Here is a 19,554-nt window from a genome sequence, read left to right as displayed (position 1 = left end):
AACTTAAAGAAAATAAAACGATGAATAAAGTGTGCATGAAATAGTAGGGGAACGAAAACGTTAGGAACTTGTTACATTCACCCACACAAGGGCTGAGGACTCACACACCCCGCCCCCCCCCCCCCCCCCCTCTCACACACACTATCCCAGCTCTTTCTGTCTTGCCCCTTCCTCATCTCTCACCCCCCTCTCACACACACACACACTTTGAGTTAGAAACAAACATATCAATGAGTGTATCAATAATACACCTGAGGGAAGTAGTAAAAAAACACGTTAACTTTGACAGCCTTAATGTATATGTAATATACATTGTATTGGACGTCCCGTGATGAAGACCGGGAGCATACGACCCTCTCTGCGCCGCCCCTTTGCCTCAAATAGATCCGCTATCAGCTCTATCTTTAATCTTTCAAAATGTTCAGTTGCTATCGCTATCAGCTCTATCTTTAATCTTTCAAAATGTTCAGTTGCTATCGCATGCACTTATCTGCGTTTCACTACACACATGAGTGCATGCCTACCAACTGTTCACCTGTTTTACTGCAACACTACTATCACCGACATCTAAGAAGGGAGATCCCCCCCTTGAATGGCCCTTCTAAGGTTTCTCTCCTCCACATTGCCTGTGGTGAATTTTTTCCTATTGCTAGGTTTTAGTGAGTTTTTCCTTACCTTCGCGTGGGGTATGTCTGGGAGTGTTGCATTTATTTAAAAAAAATGTGGACTCTATGGTGTTCTTGTTTTGTTCTTGACTCATTGTGTCGTTTCTTCTTGACTTGTTTAAAGAAGACGTGTCCGGCCCATGGGGACATTAACGTGTGTTGTCGGGCCTTACAAATAAATTGTATTTGATATCGTGTGTGTGTGTGAATAAATTCATTCATTCACCAAAAGCAAAAACATTTAACACAAGCAATTAAGATTATAACAGAGAATTATATATTTTTTATTTTGTCAGTTTGATTCTTACCTGCTCCATTGTGGCAGTCTTTGGAATACCAATGATGGATATCGTATTGGTGACTTTATCCTTCACTTTATGCTTCATTGATGCACTCCTGTAATCTTGATCCTTTCATATAAATTTGCATTCAAAAACAGTTAATGAGAAAGGCATTATTCAGCAGCCAAGGTTTGCAAAGATGCCACATAACTAACTGTATAAATTTACACATATTCAGTGTTTCCCCGACCATTGTATTGGCAGGGTGGCCCCCCTGGACGTTGATGTGAATATGCATGAATATGAAGTATGGCAACCACTTACCTGAGGAGCAGAGTCACTAAATTTTGATGGTGGGATTGGTTTAGGTTCCTTCAGAGTTTTCTCGGGCAGTTGAAAATCCTGGTGCTTGTAGTCAAAGACTCTCCCGGACGCCGTCCTGTAATCAATGTCCCTGTAGTCCTGGTCTCTCCCCTGCTGCGTGTTGCCACTTTGGAACTCCACTGCCGTGCCCATCTTGCTCCTCTCGGGTCCCTGATCGTGTGGTATGTCCTTGGGCCCTTTGACAGGATCGTTTGGCCGCTGGATTACCTGCAGGGGTAGATTCTTCTCCTGATGGTAAAGGGGCCTGTCGTCGCGATTCAACACGTGTTGATTCTGCTTGGGATCCCCATCTCCGAGCCAACGCTTGCCATCGTTCTCCCTGCCGAGTGAACTGGGGGGGGGGCCTGTTGGGGGGAATGGTAGGTCTTGTGGACCTTTGTGGCCAATTGGTGGCAGATCCATGGGAGGAAGGTGATCACCACCGCGAGAGAAGCCGACGGGTTTCCCTGGGAACTCAACAGGTGGCCTATCCCGGTTTTTGAATAGCAACGGATCTCGCAGATCTCCCTCTCTGCCAAAACCCAAAGAGAAGTTCTGGTCGTTCAAATCTCCCATGTCTTTAGTCGCAGGTAAGAAAGCGGGTTTCTCCTTGCGACGGCTTTTCCACTCCTCTGCGAGAGTCATCTCTTCACCACTTCTGTAATCCATGGGGGGGGGGCTATCTCCTGAATCTAGAAACTCCCTGCCTCTGCGAGGGCCTTCCGCATCCGCAAAGTCGCGTCTTTTTGGGCCACTAAAATCGGGAGACATGTCCGACCTTCCCTTGTCCATTGGACCACCATCGAACCGCAATGGAGAACGGTCCCTATTGCCCCTGAATTCGGCGGAAGGTCCGGGGCGCTTTCGGAAGTCAGTATCGGAATCGAATCCTCCCCTGGGGTTAAAAGGTGGCCGTCCTCTCCGTTCGAAGTCCTCCAACATGGCCCTCTCGCGCGGCGGCATGTCCTCCATGCTGCACCCGTCAATGTCGTCCGAGCCCGCAGGAGGCCTGTCACGCATGTCTCTGAAGCCGTCGTTCCTTCCCATCGGCTCCATGGGAAATCCCCTCCTCGCATCCTTGTCGGGATTGAACCTCGGCATATCACAGTCAAACATCTCTCTCCCCCCCATGTCCATGAACCTGTTTGGCTCCCGGGGCAGCGCACCTCTCCCTCCCATGTCCTGGTCCCTGTCTAGCCCGGCGAACCCAGGCACGGTCATCAGCTTGTCTCTGATCGCGACTTCATACTGCCTTCTGAGACTGAAGTCCGGCTCATCTTCGGATCTGTGGAAATCTCTGTTGGGTTCTCTACCGCGATCCATGTCGCGGTCCCTCATGTCAGGTGGACCGTCCATCCTCCTCATGTCCATGGGAGGATGATCTAGGTGTCTGGGCCCCATTGGACCCATGTTCATCCCATCTCCACGTCTAAAATCAGGCATGGGACCATCTCTGCCCCCAAACATCTCTCCACGAAGATCACCACCACCACTGTAACAAACATTCATACTTTTAAATGAGGCTTTAAGAGAGCTAATCAACAACAAAACAATGAAACAACAAAACAACGTAACCTTGAAAACGCAGAACAAACACATTCAGGAGAGTTCAATTACACATCCAGGGAACATAAGTCTTTATTTATAAATTTTTCCCCACGTTTTCTCCTCCTGTTTCTCTGATTTTCTCCCACCCCAATTTTAGTCGTTATACCAATTCCCCCCTCCCCTTCCTGGTCGTTGCTCGCATGTGCCCCCCACTGGTCGGTCTAGGGAGTCCTGAAGTCTATCAGATGCTTCCTCCGTCATAGGAGACAGCCAGCAACCTCTTTTCACCTGCCAGCACGGACTCTCATTAGTGAAGTGTAACGCGTGGGAGGTCACACTACCTTCACCATATCCCTTCTTTGCTGTGCAGGCGCCCTGACCGACCTGTAGGAGTCGCTGTTCTACAACGACCAGAATACCACCCCACCGGCTTCCCTTCCGCTGACTCTGCCAATTGAGCCAGTATGACGGCCGGCCAAGCCGGAGGCAACGCCGACAGCCGGATTCGATACCGGTGTCTCTTGCATTGGTGACGAGCGCTTAGACCGCTGCGCCACCCAGCCGCCCACATAATAGTCTTTATAAAGGCCGAACCAGAATAAACTACGCTGTAACATTATATTGATCCGCTTCGTTTCCCATTGCCAAATACCAAGCACACCTTTTAATTAGATATTTTAGGCAGGAGTTTGAAAGAAAACTCAAGTGTCAGAGAAACAATACAGGCAAGATGGAGCATTGCAGTGATTATGCCAACTTTTACATTTTCCTTTAACACTTTCAGTGCCACCAGGTGGCGCCAGAGTTAGCACTTGAATGCCACCATCCACTTTAATGTTAACGTTAATATCGCCTAATCTATGTTTTAAATTATGGCTATGTGTCTAATCTGCCAGTCGCTTATCAAAGAATCATTTTCCAGTCAGTGCTGTCAAGGCAGATTGGTTTTTTATCGCTTCATTTCCGTTTGAGAGCATTTTGAAAAGCACCCGTTTTGAGGTAAAAAAAACAGCCCATTCTGGGCCATTCTGTGATAATCGTCTTTTACTGGAATATTCCAGAACGTTGATATTTGTCGGCCTATTTATGAATCGTTTTCAAATAAACGCTAGATGATCAATATTATGCGTTCTCGCACGCCCATTCGAGCCGCGCGCTGATAATAGCGTGTTCATTTCCTCATGGATTTTACAGTGAAACCGATAGAGGACATTTCACAAAACAGCTTATATCTTCATCAAAATGAGTCTGATTATCCTAACACTGATAACATAGATTCCTTACCTGACATCAGATGGTATCCAACTGGTATATTCCAATTCCTGATCACCATTCGAAAAAATCGATAAGTGTATAGATCTAACGTGTATACAGTAGAATTCATGATCTGCGGCGCTCAGAGGATCCATAATGAACTCTGGTAACCCCGGCTGCATCAGTGGTCTGGAAAATGTGGAGTACAGGATTTTTTCCCCCATCCATTTTCATTGAGTCCATTCCAAAATCCCTGATGTCATCTGGGAGACGATAGGGGGCGCTTTTTTCCACATCTGATCGCCGGCGGCTCTTGGGTATACTAGGGTAGGCTCGCGTGATGCAATATGATTTCAGATGCTGTCGTCTGGCAGGCTGCGGTGGAGAGTCGATACCAATAGTCAACTCTAGAAACGTTGCAGCGCTACAGTGTACCTCATTGTAAAATAGAACAAAGAGGGATGAAGCGGATTCAAAATGTACACCAACTAGGCTTTGTGTTTGTTTTGTCTGTGTTGTTATAAGGAGATAGGGTTATTTTGGGTAAAGTAGGAAATACCACTTTCACTTGTACACTTTGCTATCATCTAAATGTAGTGCTTGCGGATGTCTGATATACGTTTTATTAGCTGGAACGTAAAAGGTTTAAATGGGCCAGTTAAGAGAGCTCGAATATTTAATCACTTTAAATTTCTTAACTGTGGGATTGCCTTCCTCCAGGAGACAAGGCTATCGGTAAAAGACCACTCGAGGTAGGGCTGGGCGATATGACGATATTATATAAATATCGGGTACAGTTCATTAACGATACACTTTTTAAACGTATCGTGGATATCGTGATGTTTTGCCCAAGAGGCTTGTGTCGCGTCAATCTGGTCCACATGTTGACACTTTTGAACAGCGCCGCGACACACACACACTACTGCATCAAAAGTTACTACTTATGATAACAAAGGCATTCGTTTTGTGGCATTAACGTTATATAGTTACACTTTCAATAACATCAGCGTATTTACATAGCAACGACCGAGGTCGACCTAGATATAGCAAGCATTAGTCGTTCATATCTCAGCCCGTGCTGACTCAGTTGTGCCCATTCTGCGGTCTGTTAATAACGTTTTCAATCAGACAGATGTATGGAAAGGCTTTTATTATAACATCCGTTGCAGTAAAATCATTATGCCTCCAGTCGTTTAGTCTTCCTGCGGAGCTAAAAGCTAAACGTCGGCCGCGGCGAGCTACCGCTGCCATTGTTGTTGTCATTGAGCTCTCCAATGGCGGAAGTAAAAAATGAATACGCGCTTGCCGATTGGTGCTAAGAACAGCAGGGCGGGTGCAAGCGATGTGACGTAATTGGCAGACGCGACTGTCAATCAAAATGATTCTGTTTGCCAACTGAATGAATGAAAACGTTATTAAATTGCAGCATGGGTACAATACAGTACAGCTCAATACAACAACAGTCAACAGTGGACTGGAGGATGCAGACCAGAGAAAGACTTTCGTCTTGTTTACATCAGGGTCCCCCATTTTCAATTCATCATATTTCATATCTAAATCATATAATATCTCATTGCTAAATATATGCAATATATAATCTAATAATCCAATCATCTAAATCTAATATATAATATAAAAATGCTAAATGCATGGGTATTTTATTTTGTCTTTAATGTTAGCTTGCAAACTCAAATACTGTCTTGGTAAGCCTCATAATGAATTGTTTGGGGAAAAAAAGAAAAACATCGTGATGCGTATCGTGTATCGCCGAAAGGTCAGAAAATATCGTGATATCATATTTAGGCCATATCGCCCAGCCCTAATTCGAGGCTTAAGCGGTCTTGGGTGGGCCAGGTTTTTCATTCAGACTTTGATTACAAAACACGAGGGACAGCCATACTAATACACAAAAAATATCAGTTCAATGCACCTAGTGTTGTTTCGGACAAACAGGGGCGTTTTGTTATGGTATCAGGTCTTCTTTTCAACAAACCTGTTGTTCTCATCAATGTTTATGCTCCAAATAGGGACGACTCGTCCTAAAGTAATTTCATTACTCCCGGATTTAAATTCACAACAAATTATTTTTGGTGGGGAGTGGGGACCTGAATTTAGTAATTAACCGGGTTTTAAATCGGTCTAACCCACATTCTGTAAACCAATAAAAAATGGCCAAGTCACTTTCAGGTTTTATGGATCTGATGGGAGGGGTGGACCCATGGCGCTCATTATATCCAACAGGTCAATCTTTTTAATTCCCCCCCCCCTGTACACCACTCGTATAGTAGGATAGATAATTTTTGTATTGATAGAAGCCTTTTTCCTTATGTGACGAAAATTGAATACTCAGTTACAGTAGAGTCTGATCATGCGCCTGTGTTGCTGGATTTTTCGTTCCCTCATATCAAAGTGGAGCGTCCTCCCTGGAAATTGGACAAAACACTCCTGGCTGATGGTGCTTTTTGTGAATTTGTTTCCAAAAATATTTACGACTTCTTGGAATTTAACAGAAAAGCAGATACTTCCCCGTCACTTCTTTGGGAAACGCTTAAAGTTGTAATCAGAGGAGAGATTATTTATTACTCTGCTGGAAGGAACAAAAATAATAGAGCGGAACAGGACCAGCTTATTAAAACAATAAATGCAGTGGATGCACAATACTCTTCGGCTCCTTCACCTGCTCTTTATAAAAGGAAGCTAGACCTCCAAATGCAATATAATTTAATATCAACTGAAAAGACAACGCGGCTTCTGTTAAAGTCATGTGGTTATGTCTATGAGTATGGAGAGAAAGCAGGTCGGCTTTTAGCGCATCAAGTTAAGAGCCGCTCAGTAGCGCAACAAAGGGAAAGATAAGGAAAACGGATGGGGATCTAACTATTGACCCAAAAGAAATGAGGCAAACACATTTGCCTCATTTTACTCTAACTTATACACATCTGAAATAGCTGATGATGGCACAGATATGGAATGCTTTTTTGAGGAACTCCAAGCTCCCACCATAGATCCTGTACATAGGATTGAAACTGAACGACCATTACAAAAAGAGGAAATTATTAATGCAATTAAGGCGATGCAAAGAGGTAAAGCGCCAGGCCCAGATGGGTATACAATAGAATTTTTCAACGTTTTCTCTGATAAACTCTCTCCAATATTACTTGACATGTTTAATGATTCTCGAGCCAACGAGCTGTTGCCACAAACAATTACTGAAGCCTCAATAATTCTCCTGCAGGATGTGATCTCAAAGGATCAAACCGGTTTCATATTGGGACGACAGTCATTTACAAACATTCATAAGCTTCTGAATGTTATTTACTCTCCTGCGTCCAGCGACATACCCGAGGTGGTTATCTCGCTGGACGCAGAGAATGCTTTTGACAGAGTTGAATGGGGATATTTATTTGCATGTTTAGATAAATTTGGTTTCTGTCCTAACTTTACCTCATGGATTAAACTGTTATATACTTCACCCAAAGCAGCAGTAGTTACAAATGGTATACAATCACAATACTTTCAACTAGGGCTGTCTTAAATACTTCGAAGCTTCGTTCGATGGGCATGGGATTCGAATATGAAAATAAAATTTGATATTAAAAAAAAAAAAAAATTGTTTCTAAATCAACTCTGCCTCTCTTTGTTAACTACAACAAGCAATGCTGTTTGTTATTTAAGATGAGGTCGGACTCGGCACTGACAGATTTGTGTTCATTGTTCTGCTTTTATAAAGCCTCAAATGACGGCTCACAAAGCAAAGTGTTTTGTTTGTCTAAGATTTAAACTTTACAGCACTGACAAAGTTGAACAAAGTGCTGTACAAGTAACAATTTTATTTGTATTGTATTTAAATAAATAAAAATATTTTTTATATCTCGAAGCTTCGAATCTCAGCCCCGAAGCTTTGAATTTCAAAAAAAAAATCAAAGGTCAGCCCTACTTTTAACTTTCGAGAGCAACTCGTCAAGGGAGCCCTATTAGCCCATTGCTAATTGCTTTAGCCATAGAGCTGTTATCCATTTTTCTTAAATCAATGCAATTGATACAGGGTATTCACAGGGGAGGAATTGAGCATAGATTATCACTATATACAGATGATTTATTTTACTATACGTATCAGACCCCGTTTCGAGTATACCTCACATTATCCATACCCTGAATAGATTTGGTACATTTTCTGGATACAAACTGAACCTTAACAAAATGCTACCCAGTCAATTATATGGCTCTTCAGGTCCAAGATCATGTTTTGCCATTTAAAATGGCTCGAAATGGCTTTAAATACTTGGGGGTGAATGTCACGAGGAACATGCAGAGTCTCTATGCAGAAAATGTTGCCCTTTTATTTGGGAAGGTTAAATAAATTGGATTTGAAAAGGTGGGAATCACTTCACTTATCTCTAGCGGGAAGAGTTAACTGCCTTAAAATTAACCAACTGTCTTCAACCCCAGATTTAGAGGAGATGGTGAAGCTCCCCCCTGATTCAGCTAGACTTATTTCAAGAGTAAATGGATTCATATCTTCTTTCAAATGTGTTACTCTTGATAAGATCAAAGCAGACTGGGAGATTGAGTTAGGAGAGACTATGGAAGAGATTTGAGATTGTGCGCTACAAAGTACCTCCTGTTCACGATTAAATATAATACAATTTAAAGTGTTGCATCTGGCTCACTTTTCCAAATCTAGACTGGCGAGGATATATTCCCTTCCAGATGCTAGCTGTGATAGATTTCATAACACCCCGGCCAATTTATCTCACTTAACTCATTTATCTCTTGGTCTTGTCCATCTATTTAATTTCTGGTCTTCTATTTTTGGAACTCTCTCAGAGACCCTTGATATTAACCTCCAGCCTAACTCCTTCACAGCCATATTCGGCACAACAGTTGGAGAGGACCCAAAGATTCTCAAAAGGCATGCAAATGTAATTGCCTTTGCAACTTTACTTGCACGCAGGAGAATCTTATTACAATGGAAATCAAAACACCCACCACAAGCTTCGGTATGGCTGAGCGCTCTTCATTCATCTAGAGCAGGGGTTCGCAAACTTTTTTATGCCACGACCCCATTTGATTTAGGATTTTTTTTGGCGACCCCACACTTAATGTACCGCGTAATTTCCACATGGAAATACGGAATATCAAAATAAAAGCACACGTTGTTGAACTTGATCAATGATCATGCATACGGTATTTATTCGAAAATTCAATCGTAAAAAAAAAATTTTAAAATGGGAACTGATATGAAATATAATTGATGATATTCCCAAATAAAATACATTTATAAAATGTACACTAACTCAACCACTTTTCCATTGACGGTTCTGTGACCCCATCACAGAGATCTGGAGTGCGATTTTTTAAGCTTTTCCTATAAGGCATGCACTGAGCACTTCCTATAAAATGGTGCAAAGCCACACACACAGCTATAGTTGTCATTTACACTAATTATAAATCACCTGACGTTTGATTACAATCGCCTGTTTTGTGGGATATTGTGGATATCCTGAAGAAGAAGGTTCTCAGTCAACCGAGGTTCAGTTAATAACGGTTCAGTTAATAACAAGGTTTATTAACTGGACTGTTGGGAGGAGCCCTTTATAGTGAAAAATGGGGAGGAGGGGGGACCCATTTGATAGGTCAAATGGGAGGGGGGGGGGGGGGGACACAGGATAGGAGACAAAGGGGAGGGGAGGGGGGTGTCTTTACATGAGTTGGGGAATGGATATTATTCCACAGTACCTACAAGGATACCTCTGGTGGTGATGTGAGGAATACTACTGATAGGCATGATTCTGCCTGCTTACCGAAAGGGTGGCCCCCCTCGTGGTCCTTGCCTTGGTCCATCCCACATGTTTCTCCAGGCAGAGATCTGGAGGCAGAGAATATTGAAGTTTTTTACAGAGTGGTGATGACATAAAATATAGGTATTTTCCGCACATGTGCTAATAACAATGGTTGGCCACCAAGTCCAACTGGTGGCTGCTAGGACAGACTGGGGAACGGGTCCTGCCCTAGGCTGTGCAAGCCTTCAGTTCTATAAAAAAGCTAAGGCATTGAGAATGTTTGCTATGTGGGCCGGCAGGAAGTGCAGACATGTAATAAATGTTACGAGACGTCTAACAGTGTTGAAGTGGGGAGCTGATAGAACCTCTTTAACCCATTCATTGCCAACCACGAGTATAGTCGGGTTAACTCGCCATTGCTTCTGTGCCAATCACGAGTATAGTGGGGTTTTAATTTTTTTTTTTTTTTTTTTTACTTCTTTTTTTAGCGTTTATCGCTTTTCTGGTCAAGCATGACCGACAGATGCAGGGTGAAATGGGAGGGAGAACAGGGAAAGACATTCGGCAAATGACGGCGGGTCCAGGAATCGAACTCGGAGTCAACCAGATCCGTGACGCAGCACGGTATTCGCAGACGCTTGCGCGTCGAGGTACATGGTGAGCTACTGGAGCTCCGCTATTTCTTTTATTAGCGATATCCATTCATTTTTCATCCATCCAGCCTGACATTATCATACCGGATGGTATTGCACATCATTGGATTGGATTGGCTGGGACTGTGCATCAAAAAAATAAGTCCGGTCCAGGTTTTACTTCTCTGGCATGCAGCTGGATACTATTGCATTGAGTCCCCCCACTGGGAGCATCGTGAATTATGTGTTTTGGACTATAATGTTGGATCAATGGACGCAATCGATATTTTTAATGGCGATCAGGAATTAGATTAATCTTTTTGCATGATATCAGATGTGAGGTAAGGCCTTTATGTTACGAATCTTGGGGTAATCAGTAGGGATGCCCCGATCACGTTTTTTGCCACCAATACCGATCACCGATCATCTTGAGCCATATCGGCCGATACCGATCGTTTTTGGTTTTATATTAAAAGAAATTATAAAAAATATATACTTTAAAAAAAAAAAAATTATATAAAATATATATATTATATAATTATACTTGTAGTTGTATTATCTGCGAGACATCGCCACCACGCAACAAGTCAAAATGCTCGCTATCTCCACTGTCTGTGTGTATACTCTGCTTTGGTCAAATCACATTCAGCATGCCCTCAGCAGGGTATCTTGCGGCTCTGCAGATATACCCTACTGCCTCAACCAGCCCCGTTCGCGACTGAGATGCAAGCCGGGGCTTGAATACGCATCGAATCAATGTTATAAGACATTGATATCAGGAGCCATCTGTAGCTACTGCTAGCCGGCGAGGTAACGTTAAGACAACGCCTCAGTGAACTATTTAGTTTAATGGGACATTTCGTTTTGAACAGTGAGCTAACGTGAGCTAACGGAGGTATCAACATGCAGTACTAGACTATTGCTGGAGCATTAGTTATCAGGAGCTATCAGTAGCTAGCCGGCTAGATACCGTTAGACAATGCCTCATGTATTAAACTAAAAGTGAATAGTTGACTGGGTCATTTTGTTTAAACAGTAACGATAGCTAGGTAGCTAACGTTAGCTCACGGTCCCATGCACTAGACCAGGGGTAGGCAACCCTAGGCACGCGTGCCTGCATAGGCACGCGGGGGCATTTGCATAGGCACAGGGGGCAGCAGTATAAAAAAAAAAAAAAAAAAAATCATTTGCTCTGAAATATTATAGTGAAATATTTTGCACTGTTGTCGCATTTATCTTGTTGAAATCCTCCCACAGGTTCTTTTTACTACCACATATTTAATTGAGACCCTTTATTTGTTTATTATTTCAATTTAGCTGGAAATACATTGCTACATCATTCAGTAACATTTGCAGAGCCTTATAACAAAAACTTTATTACGGTCACCATTGTGACCAGTGGGATTAATCAACATTTTTTATTATTTATTTTTCTATTTCATTGAACATTGCACATGTTAAAAGCCATTTTCTTTTACTCAAAATGTGAGTATTACCAAGTCAACTTGTGTTCTTAAAACAATGACAATAAACATAGTTTTATTAGGTTGAAATAATGTGGTTGTGTACTTATTTTTCTGTTAACTTATTATGGATTGAAAACTGAAAACCTTAATGCACAGTAACTGAACTCAATATTTTTAAGTTCTGGTAACTTATTTTTATTTTTTTTTACAGTGTAGTCTTGCGATCAATCAAAACTTATTTACACGATATACCTCACATTCACCCTCCATTCACATCCTGGTGTTCTCCATTAGGTCTGTAGGTGGAGCTATGACAGCACACGTACAGTACACACACCGATGGTGTGTGATGTGTCCAAAAATGAATGGGCAAATGTGAGTGAAATGGTCGCACTGTATGCAGCTGTTTGTCTGCATTGCATTCCCCCCCCCCCCCCCCCCCCAACTCAGATTTAGGGTTGATACAACCATCATAATAATATTGTTAATAATAACAATAACAATAATGATGTAATAATGTAAAAATTATCATTAAAAATACCTGCTTATCAGAAGAAAAAAATTACGATGCATGGAATATTGTTGAGGCACACTAGTTACAACTATATTTCAAACAGGCACTCCATGTCAAAAAGGTTGCTGACCCCTGCACTAGACTATAGCAGAGGAGCCTCCTCTGTGTTTACACGGGTAAGGGAGGGGCAGGAGGAGGAGGAGCGGCAGTTTGCAGCTCCGCGTGTCTGAGACAGAACTCAGCGAGTGAGATCTCTGCTAAGAATTGGATCATGTTTTTCGATCAGTTTTCACGATCTGCGAAAATAAAGCATTATCGGAATCTCATATTTATACTGAATATCGGCCGATACCTATCGCTGGCCGATCGATCTGGGCATCCCTAGTAATCAGTAGGGATGCACGATAATTATCGGGCCGATATCAGCAATTATGACGTCATCCCGATAAACCCGATAACATTATTGATAGCTCCGATAATATATAATAAATTTTTTGGTTAAAAGAAATCCGGTGTGGGTGGATTGGTATGAAGGGCGTTTGTTTTTACTGTAGGCTCCTCCCGTTTTGCCAGTACTGTGGTACGACTGCTAGCGTGTGGTTTAATAGGAAGAGGGAGTTTTTCACAAATCCAGCACTCCCTTTCTCATGCCTGGCAGTGACGTAGTCACGTAACATTCAGAAGCAGCACAGATAGTAAACAAAGATAGCGTCGTCGGACTTTTTCAAAGTTTCAGAGGAAAACAGTTTGCTTGCTATTTGTAACAAATGCAGAAGTTCCACGAGGAGGGAAAGGGGCAACAAGCTATAACACATCCAACCTAATAAGTCACCTGAAACAGCACCACCGCTACGATGGTGTATTAAAATCCGACGACGACGCCGAGCAGCTAAAGGTAGTGATGCACGATATATCGGCCGCCGATATAATATCGGCCGATATGGCAGTTTTTTTACACATCGGTATCGGTCCGATATCAAGATGGGGCCGATGTCCGATATTAAAATTTTTTTTTTTTTTTTTTTACGTTTTTTTTTCTTTTTACATGTTTTGGCCTTAAATTGTTTCAAAAATCAGTCATTTCTGAAAATAAGTTACAAAAGTAAAAAAAGTATGCGTTTTGGAAAATAGCTCTTTATTTGATTATCATAAAAAAGTGTTTTCTATACAGAGATATCGACATCGGTAAATATCGGTATCGGCCAGAACAGCAATATTAATATCGGTTATCGGTATCGGCCACAATTTTCACATCGGTGCATCACTAGCTAAAGGCTAAGCTAATCCAAAGCCAGCTGCAAAGGAACCGGCGCGGCTTGTACCTATTGACGAGGCGTTTGCAAAATTAAAGACGTTTGACAGAGATAATTTGTTTGGTTTATTTAATTATTTTTGAGGCGTGCTGTCCTATAAATGCCAAGTAATAGTTGTTTCATGGACCAAGACCACAACTAGGGATGCACCGATCGATCGGCCGATAATCAGTATAAATATGCGATCGGTGAATTCCGATAATGAGTCATATTCGCCGATCGCGGAAACCGATCAAGCGGAGATCTCACTCGCTGTCTGTCTCAGACACACAGGACCTGCAAACTGCCGCTGCTCCTCCTCCCTAGCCCCGCCCGCACCCGTGTACAGTTTGTAAACACAGAGGAGGAGGTTCCTCTGCTCAGTCTATAGTGCATTCGACCTGAGCTAACGTTAGCTACCTAGCTATCGTTACTGTTTAAACAAAATTACCCAGTCAACTATTCACTTTTAGTAGGCATTGTCTAACGGTATTTAGCCGGCTAGCTACTGATAGCTCCTGATATCAACAAATGCTCCAGCAAGTCTAGTAGTGTTGATACCTCCGTTAGCTCACGTTAGCTGACGTTAGTTCACTGTTCAAAACGAAATGTCCCATTGAACTAAATAGTTCACTGAGGCGTTGTCTTAACGTCATCTAGCCGGCTAACAGTAGCTACAGATAGCTCCTGATATCAATGTCTTATAACATTGATTCAATGCGTATTCGAGCTGAGGGCTTGCTGAATGTGATATGACCAAAGCACAGTAACGTTATACCAATAGGGTCCAGCTGCAGCGCAGGAGAATCCTTGCTGGAGCTGGAGGCTACTAGAGTACACACAGACAGTGGAGCTGTTTGCAGATAGCGAGCATTTTGACTTGTTGCGTGGTGGCGATGTCTCGCAGATAATACAAGTACAAGTCTAATTATATAATATATATATTTTATAAAAAAAATAAAAAATTATACATTTTTTTTTTAATCAAAAACGATCGGTATCGGATCGGTATCGGCCGATATGGCTCACGACGATCGGTATCGGTGGCAAAAAACGTGATCGGGGCATCCCTAACCACAACAGTCTCCTCTCCTATAGCGTCAAACGTTTTATCTGCTGACAAAGCACAATACCTGTTGGTTTCTTAGTTCACTCATTGTTCAGGGAAACACATTGTTAATGACATTGACGGATTGTGAATTTTGTGATCGACTCAAATTATAGTTATTTGGAAAAATAAATAGTCACTTTATTTGAAGAGTCAAAACTGTTCTCTTGGCTTTGTTTTGTTCATAGTAGTATACGCTCATGTCATGATAAATCTGGTTAGGTAAAAACTACAGGAATATACATTAAAAAAAATTATAATACAATAAATATATATATATTATCCGTTATCGGTATAGACCTTGAGGAGCAGAAAGTTATCGGTATCGATATCAAAAAATCAATATTGTGCACCCCTAGTAATCAGATGTTCCTATCACCGCCATTGGAGTGTGTGTGTGTTAGGGGTGGACGGTAGGGATGGGTACCTTTCACATTTGAACCGATACCGGTACCGGTACCTGTGAATCGATACAGGTACCCAACAGTACCTTTTTTCTGTACTTTAGTCTCAAGAAATTTAATTTACCTACCTCAGTCGTAAAAAAAAAATCCAAACTTCAAATAACTACAATTTCGACAGTTTTCGGCTTGTCATTGCTCCGACTGCTTTGTTGTTGAATCAAGTCAAATCCTAGGTAAGCATATATTGTGCGTGTGAACGTTGACATGAAAAGAAAAAAGTAAAAAAAAAAAAAAAAAAAAATTAAATCAAATGTGAAAGGATTTTTTTTGGATTTTTTTTTCTGTTTCTCACTTGATTCGATACTCGGTAGTACCGACTAGGCTTGGGCGGTATCCTTATTTTCAAACCGGCAAACCTTTATGTTATAATACCCCGGTGCACGGTATTTGACGGTATGACTTTTATTTTCATCAGCGGGGGGGGGGGGGTTTACGTGTTACCAAGTAAACAAATCATCGTCAGCTCTCAGAATGGTAGTCCCGTCCCGCACCGGTAGAAGCCTGCACCGTTTTAGCGTTAGCATCTAGCCTATAGCCATGGCAGACTATTTGATTCCTTAAGGGCTAGAAATTGCCTGGGTTTTGGTCATATGCTCCCGAAATGCTCCCGTTGTTTGGCTACTTCTATGTGCAGTGAAAACTACTCGAATGCTTTATAACCTAGTCATTGATTTAGTTCAGGGTAATCTAAGATTAGCCGCAGAGCTAACGCTACTTAACGTGAGCTAACGCTAGTTATTCAAGCTCAGTAGCTCACAGAGAGAGATAAACAGCTGACAGCGGATAGTACAGGACGGTACAAATACAATAAAAAGGCGGGTGGGGGCTGTTGTGTAAACCTTGTACTCTTTAGTTCACATAATTATAATAAGAGATGGATTGCCCCACAACAACACTGCTCTCGTCACAACGCTTTACGGTATTTTCACAGCACTGTCGTAACATTACCGTAAAACGTGAACACCGCTGTGACCCACTCGCTCCACTAGAGCGGTCTCGCCCTCTGCTGGCGCGTGTGTGCACTACACTCAGTGTGTGCACTACACTCAAAACTCTGTTTCACTGTTATAGAAACTGAAGCGCATCTGTGATTTTGACGGTGACGGACGGTATTGAAAATCAATACCGTAGGTATTTCTAAATACCCTGGTATACCTTAATACCGTCCAAGCCTAGTACCGACGTGTTTCGGTTCGGTACCTCAAAAGTACCGAATTCGGTACCCATCCCTAGTGGACGGTATGGTCTAAAATGTATATCACGGTATAATTTGAAGCATAGACGGTAACGGTATATATCACGGTATCAGTGTTTCCGTTAGAATAATTTTTTTTGCCTGATAGGCAGGCTATATAAATAATGACATCCTCAAGGCATGTAGATTTATAATATTTTAACTTAAAACTAGGCTACTTTTGCGTATACAGTCATTATATTCCAAATAAAATAAGTCCCGAGTCGAGACTCCGTGCTGCTCCCAAAGAATCCCAATAGTATGCAACTGCAGAGCCGCAGAGTAGGGGCGCTTTCAGGTCCGGCTCAACAGCGCCCCCCACCCAACGGCTGAATTGCCAATGGCTGAATTGGAGTACTGCACTGTGCCGGTACAGATGGGTGGGTTATGGTGGATTCTGCGGCTCTGCAGCTGCATATGCTTCTCGCAAAATCCAGCAACCAGCCCCGCTGCCCAGCCGTCGTTATCAGAACACTACACACATATCATAATGTTCACAGCAAACTGTAGTTGATCACCAGGTATGTTTTATTAACGTAGAATAATTCATATAAGAAAAACAAGGGAAATCTCTTACCTTTCTCCACTGGTTAAAAATGCCAGGAACTGAAATTGAAACTTGCTGTGCGCCGCGGTGATATGTGTTTATTATGAAATGACAATTGCGTGTGTTGACACGCCCACTGCGCGAAGCCTCCTAAATAACTTTTTCCAGTTTGCACATATCTATTATCTATGACTAATTCTATCTATTTTTAGGGGCAAATGCGAGTGAAATAGTCGCACTGTGGTTACATGACGTCATTGCTATTTTAGAGCTGCTCTACCGGTTACAAGGTATAGTCAAAATCCATACCGTAGAGCAAATTCATACCATTTATACCGTATACCGTCCACCCCTAGTGTGTGTACGGAAAAGCGATTTTTCAGACCCTGCTTCTCTTCGTGCATTTTTTTTGGGGTTTATTGAGATGAGACATTTTCTGGAGTTTATTGAGATGAGACAGAACGCTCTAGAAATATAGATATTCATCACGGTATAAAATGGAAATGTATGTATGTACAAATAAGTCCTATTCTCCAGGCCATCAGCAGAGGGCGCTGTTGGCCCGGAATGAGTTAAGGACTAGCCTATGTATGTTGGGCTGATTTGTTCTGTTTTTGATTATGTAGGCTATGTATTTCTCATGGTTCAGCAGCCAAAACACTGAAAAGCTTGAAGTAGTTCAGGCACAAGCACTCAGGATATGTTGTGGGGCGGTCAAGACCTCTCCCATATGTGCACTTGCAGGTTGAGACAGTGTACAATGTATGTTGGTTTCAGCTCATGTTGTGGGTGGAAGGAAATTAAGCTGTGGATGCATTAGCTGAGGTGGCTTTAGCTAACAAGGATATAGGTAGCAATTCAAATGAGCAAAAGGTGTAATATGGAAGAAGGTGATACAGGAGTGTCGGGCTAGAGAAATATCTATACCAAATACAGAGAAAAGCAAATAGAAGATGCATTAAATGAAATAGGAGAGAGAGGGTCATTATTACAAGGTTAAGATTGGGACATAGTGCATTCAATAAAACATTGAATTTAATTGAGAAACACCCTACAGGTCTGTGTGTTCAGTCAGGGAGAGGAATATGTGGAGCATTAGTATACTAGGGACCAAATGGGGTATAATGATGGAGGAGCTGAGAAACGTGTGAATTTAAGATGAGACGTTTCAAAAGATACCCAAGGCAGCGGAGAACATAATATTTTACTTCATAAAAGGAAACCAGTTTGTTGGATAGGATTCGTTTAAGTGGTGGTAACTTAGTGCAACATTATTGAATGGCGACGTATACAAAGTCAAGAAGGAGTAGTAGCAGTAGTAGTATGTTTCCTGGCCTGTGGTACTTTCTTCCAACCTCCTACGATGCGGTTGAAGATAGTATTAGGTTTGGTATGCCAAGTAAACAAAGGCTCCAAGTGATTCATGGTCATCCTACATTGTCCGACACGTTACCTTCTAGTAAACCAAGGTCCGCAGTAGAATGATTGCGGCGTTATATCGAACGGCAGGTAACAAATGTTCATTTATGAAAATCCCATTTTGTTGGCAGGTAACAAATGTTCATTTATGAAAATCCCATTTTGTTTTCACAATGACCCCGGTTACATAGTTAGATCGGGTGTAAGGAGGGCCAGAGGACGCTGTGCCAATAATGACAAAAAAAAAAAACATGTCTCATTATAATCTATGCATTCGATGTTAGCGAACAGTTAATGTTACATTACTGTACTGGTTGTATGCTATTGAAAGTGCGCGCTAGCACGCCATCTAGCCGGTATCTTCCAAGCTAACGCTAACGTTAGCTCGCAACAACGCATGAAAAAAATGGCCAACCATCCATCGAAATGGAGTGCCCAATCTGGTGTTTGTATTAAGTTAAAATTCATTATGAAAAGCTGGAGCTGAGCAGCCCACGGATAAACTCACCTTGATTGTTCTTCAAGCTCACTATCAATCTTGTTAAAAGCTCAACGTTATCATTCAGGGTTAGCTTGCAGCTAGCAGGCTAGTAGGAGACGACAAAATCTGTCGTAGTGTTCTTGTTCTCTGATTTAATGGCGGATCGCAAACCAACGTGTATATAGGTGCAATACCGCCACCTACTGTACCGGAGTGTATAATAACAACAACAGAGATTTAGCTTTACACTTCAGGTTATATACAATAATAACATGTTAGAGATGAGTGAGATGAAGGAATATAATATAATACTTCATGCGTATAATATATCAACTATACCTTACGATCTAATCCTTTATCTTTAATACAGTTAGAACAACCGAAACCCGTCCGTCCAATCTTTCGCCGTCGACTAAAGACGCACTTCTTCAACCATTATCTGAAATAAAAAAAGATATCTACCCCTACCTAACCTTACTGTCATGCACTTGTCCTAATAAACT

At 42.0% G+C, this 19,554-nt stretch overlaps 1 protein-coding gene across 4 annotated transcripts in view; it reads right to left on the bottom strand.

The window, feature by feature from the left end:
• The window catches only part of rbm6 (RNA binding motif protein 6), a 51,218-nt gene extending 32,024 nt beyond the window's left edge, over nt 1–19,194 (bottom strand). For all 4 annotated transcript variants that reach the window (XM_084316565.1, XM_084316566.1, XM_084316567.1 and 1 more), the window contains exons 1-4: nt 19,079–19,194; nt 9,916–9,980; nt 1,271–2,801; nt 974–1,075 (exon numbers count right to left, since the gene is read on the bottom strand). In XM_084316565.1, coding sequence (XP_084172691.1) covers nt 974–1,075; nt 1,271–2,801; nt 9,916–9,962 — 1,680 coding nt within the window. In that variant the 5' untranslated portion in view covers nt 9,963–9,980; nt 19,079–19,194. The remainder of the gene's footprint in view (nt 1–973; nt 1,076–1,270; nt 2,802–9,915; nt 9,981–19,078) is intronic.
• Between the last annotated feature and the right edge of the window lie 360 nt (nt 19,195–19,554).

Source organism: Notolepis coatsorum (assembly GCF_963971535.1).
Source record: "Notolepis coatsorum genome assembly, chromosome: 6".
NCBI classification, from domain to species: Eukaryota; Metazoa; Chordata; class Actinopteri; order Aulopiformes; family Paralepididae; genus Notolepis; species Notolepis coatsorum.
This window is presented reverse-complemented; position numbering and strand designations above follow the sequence as displayed.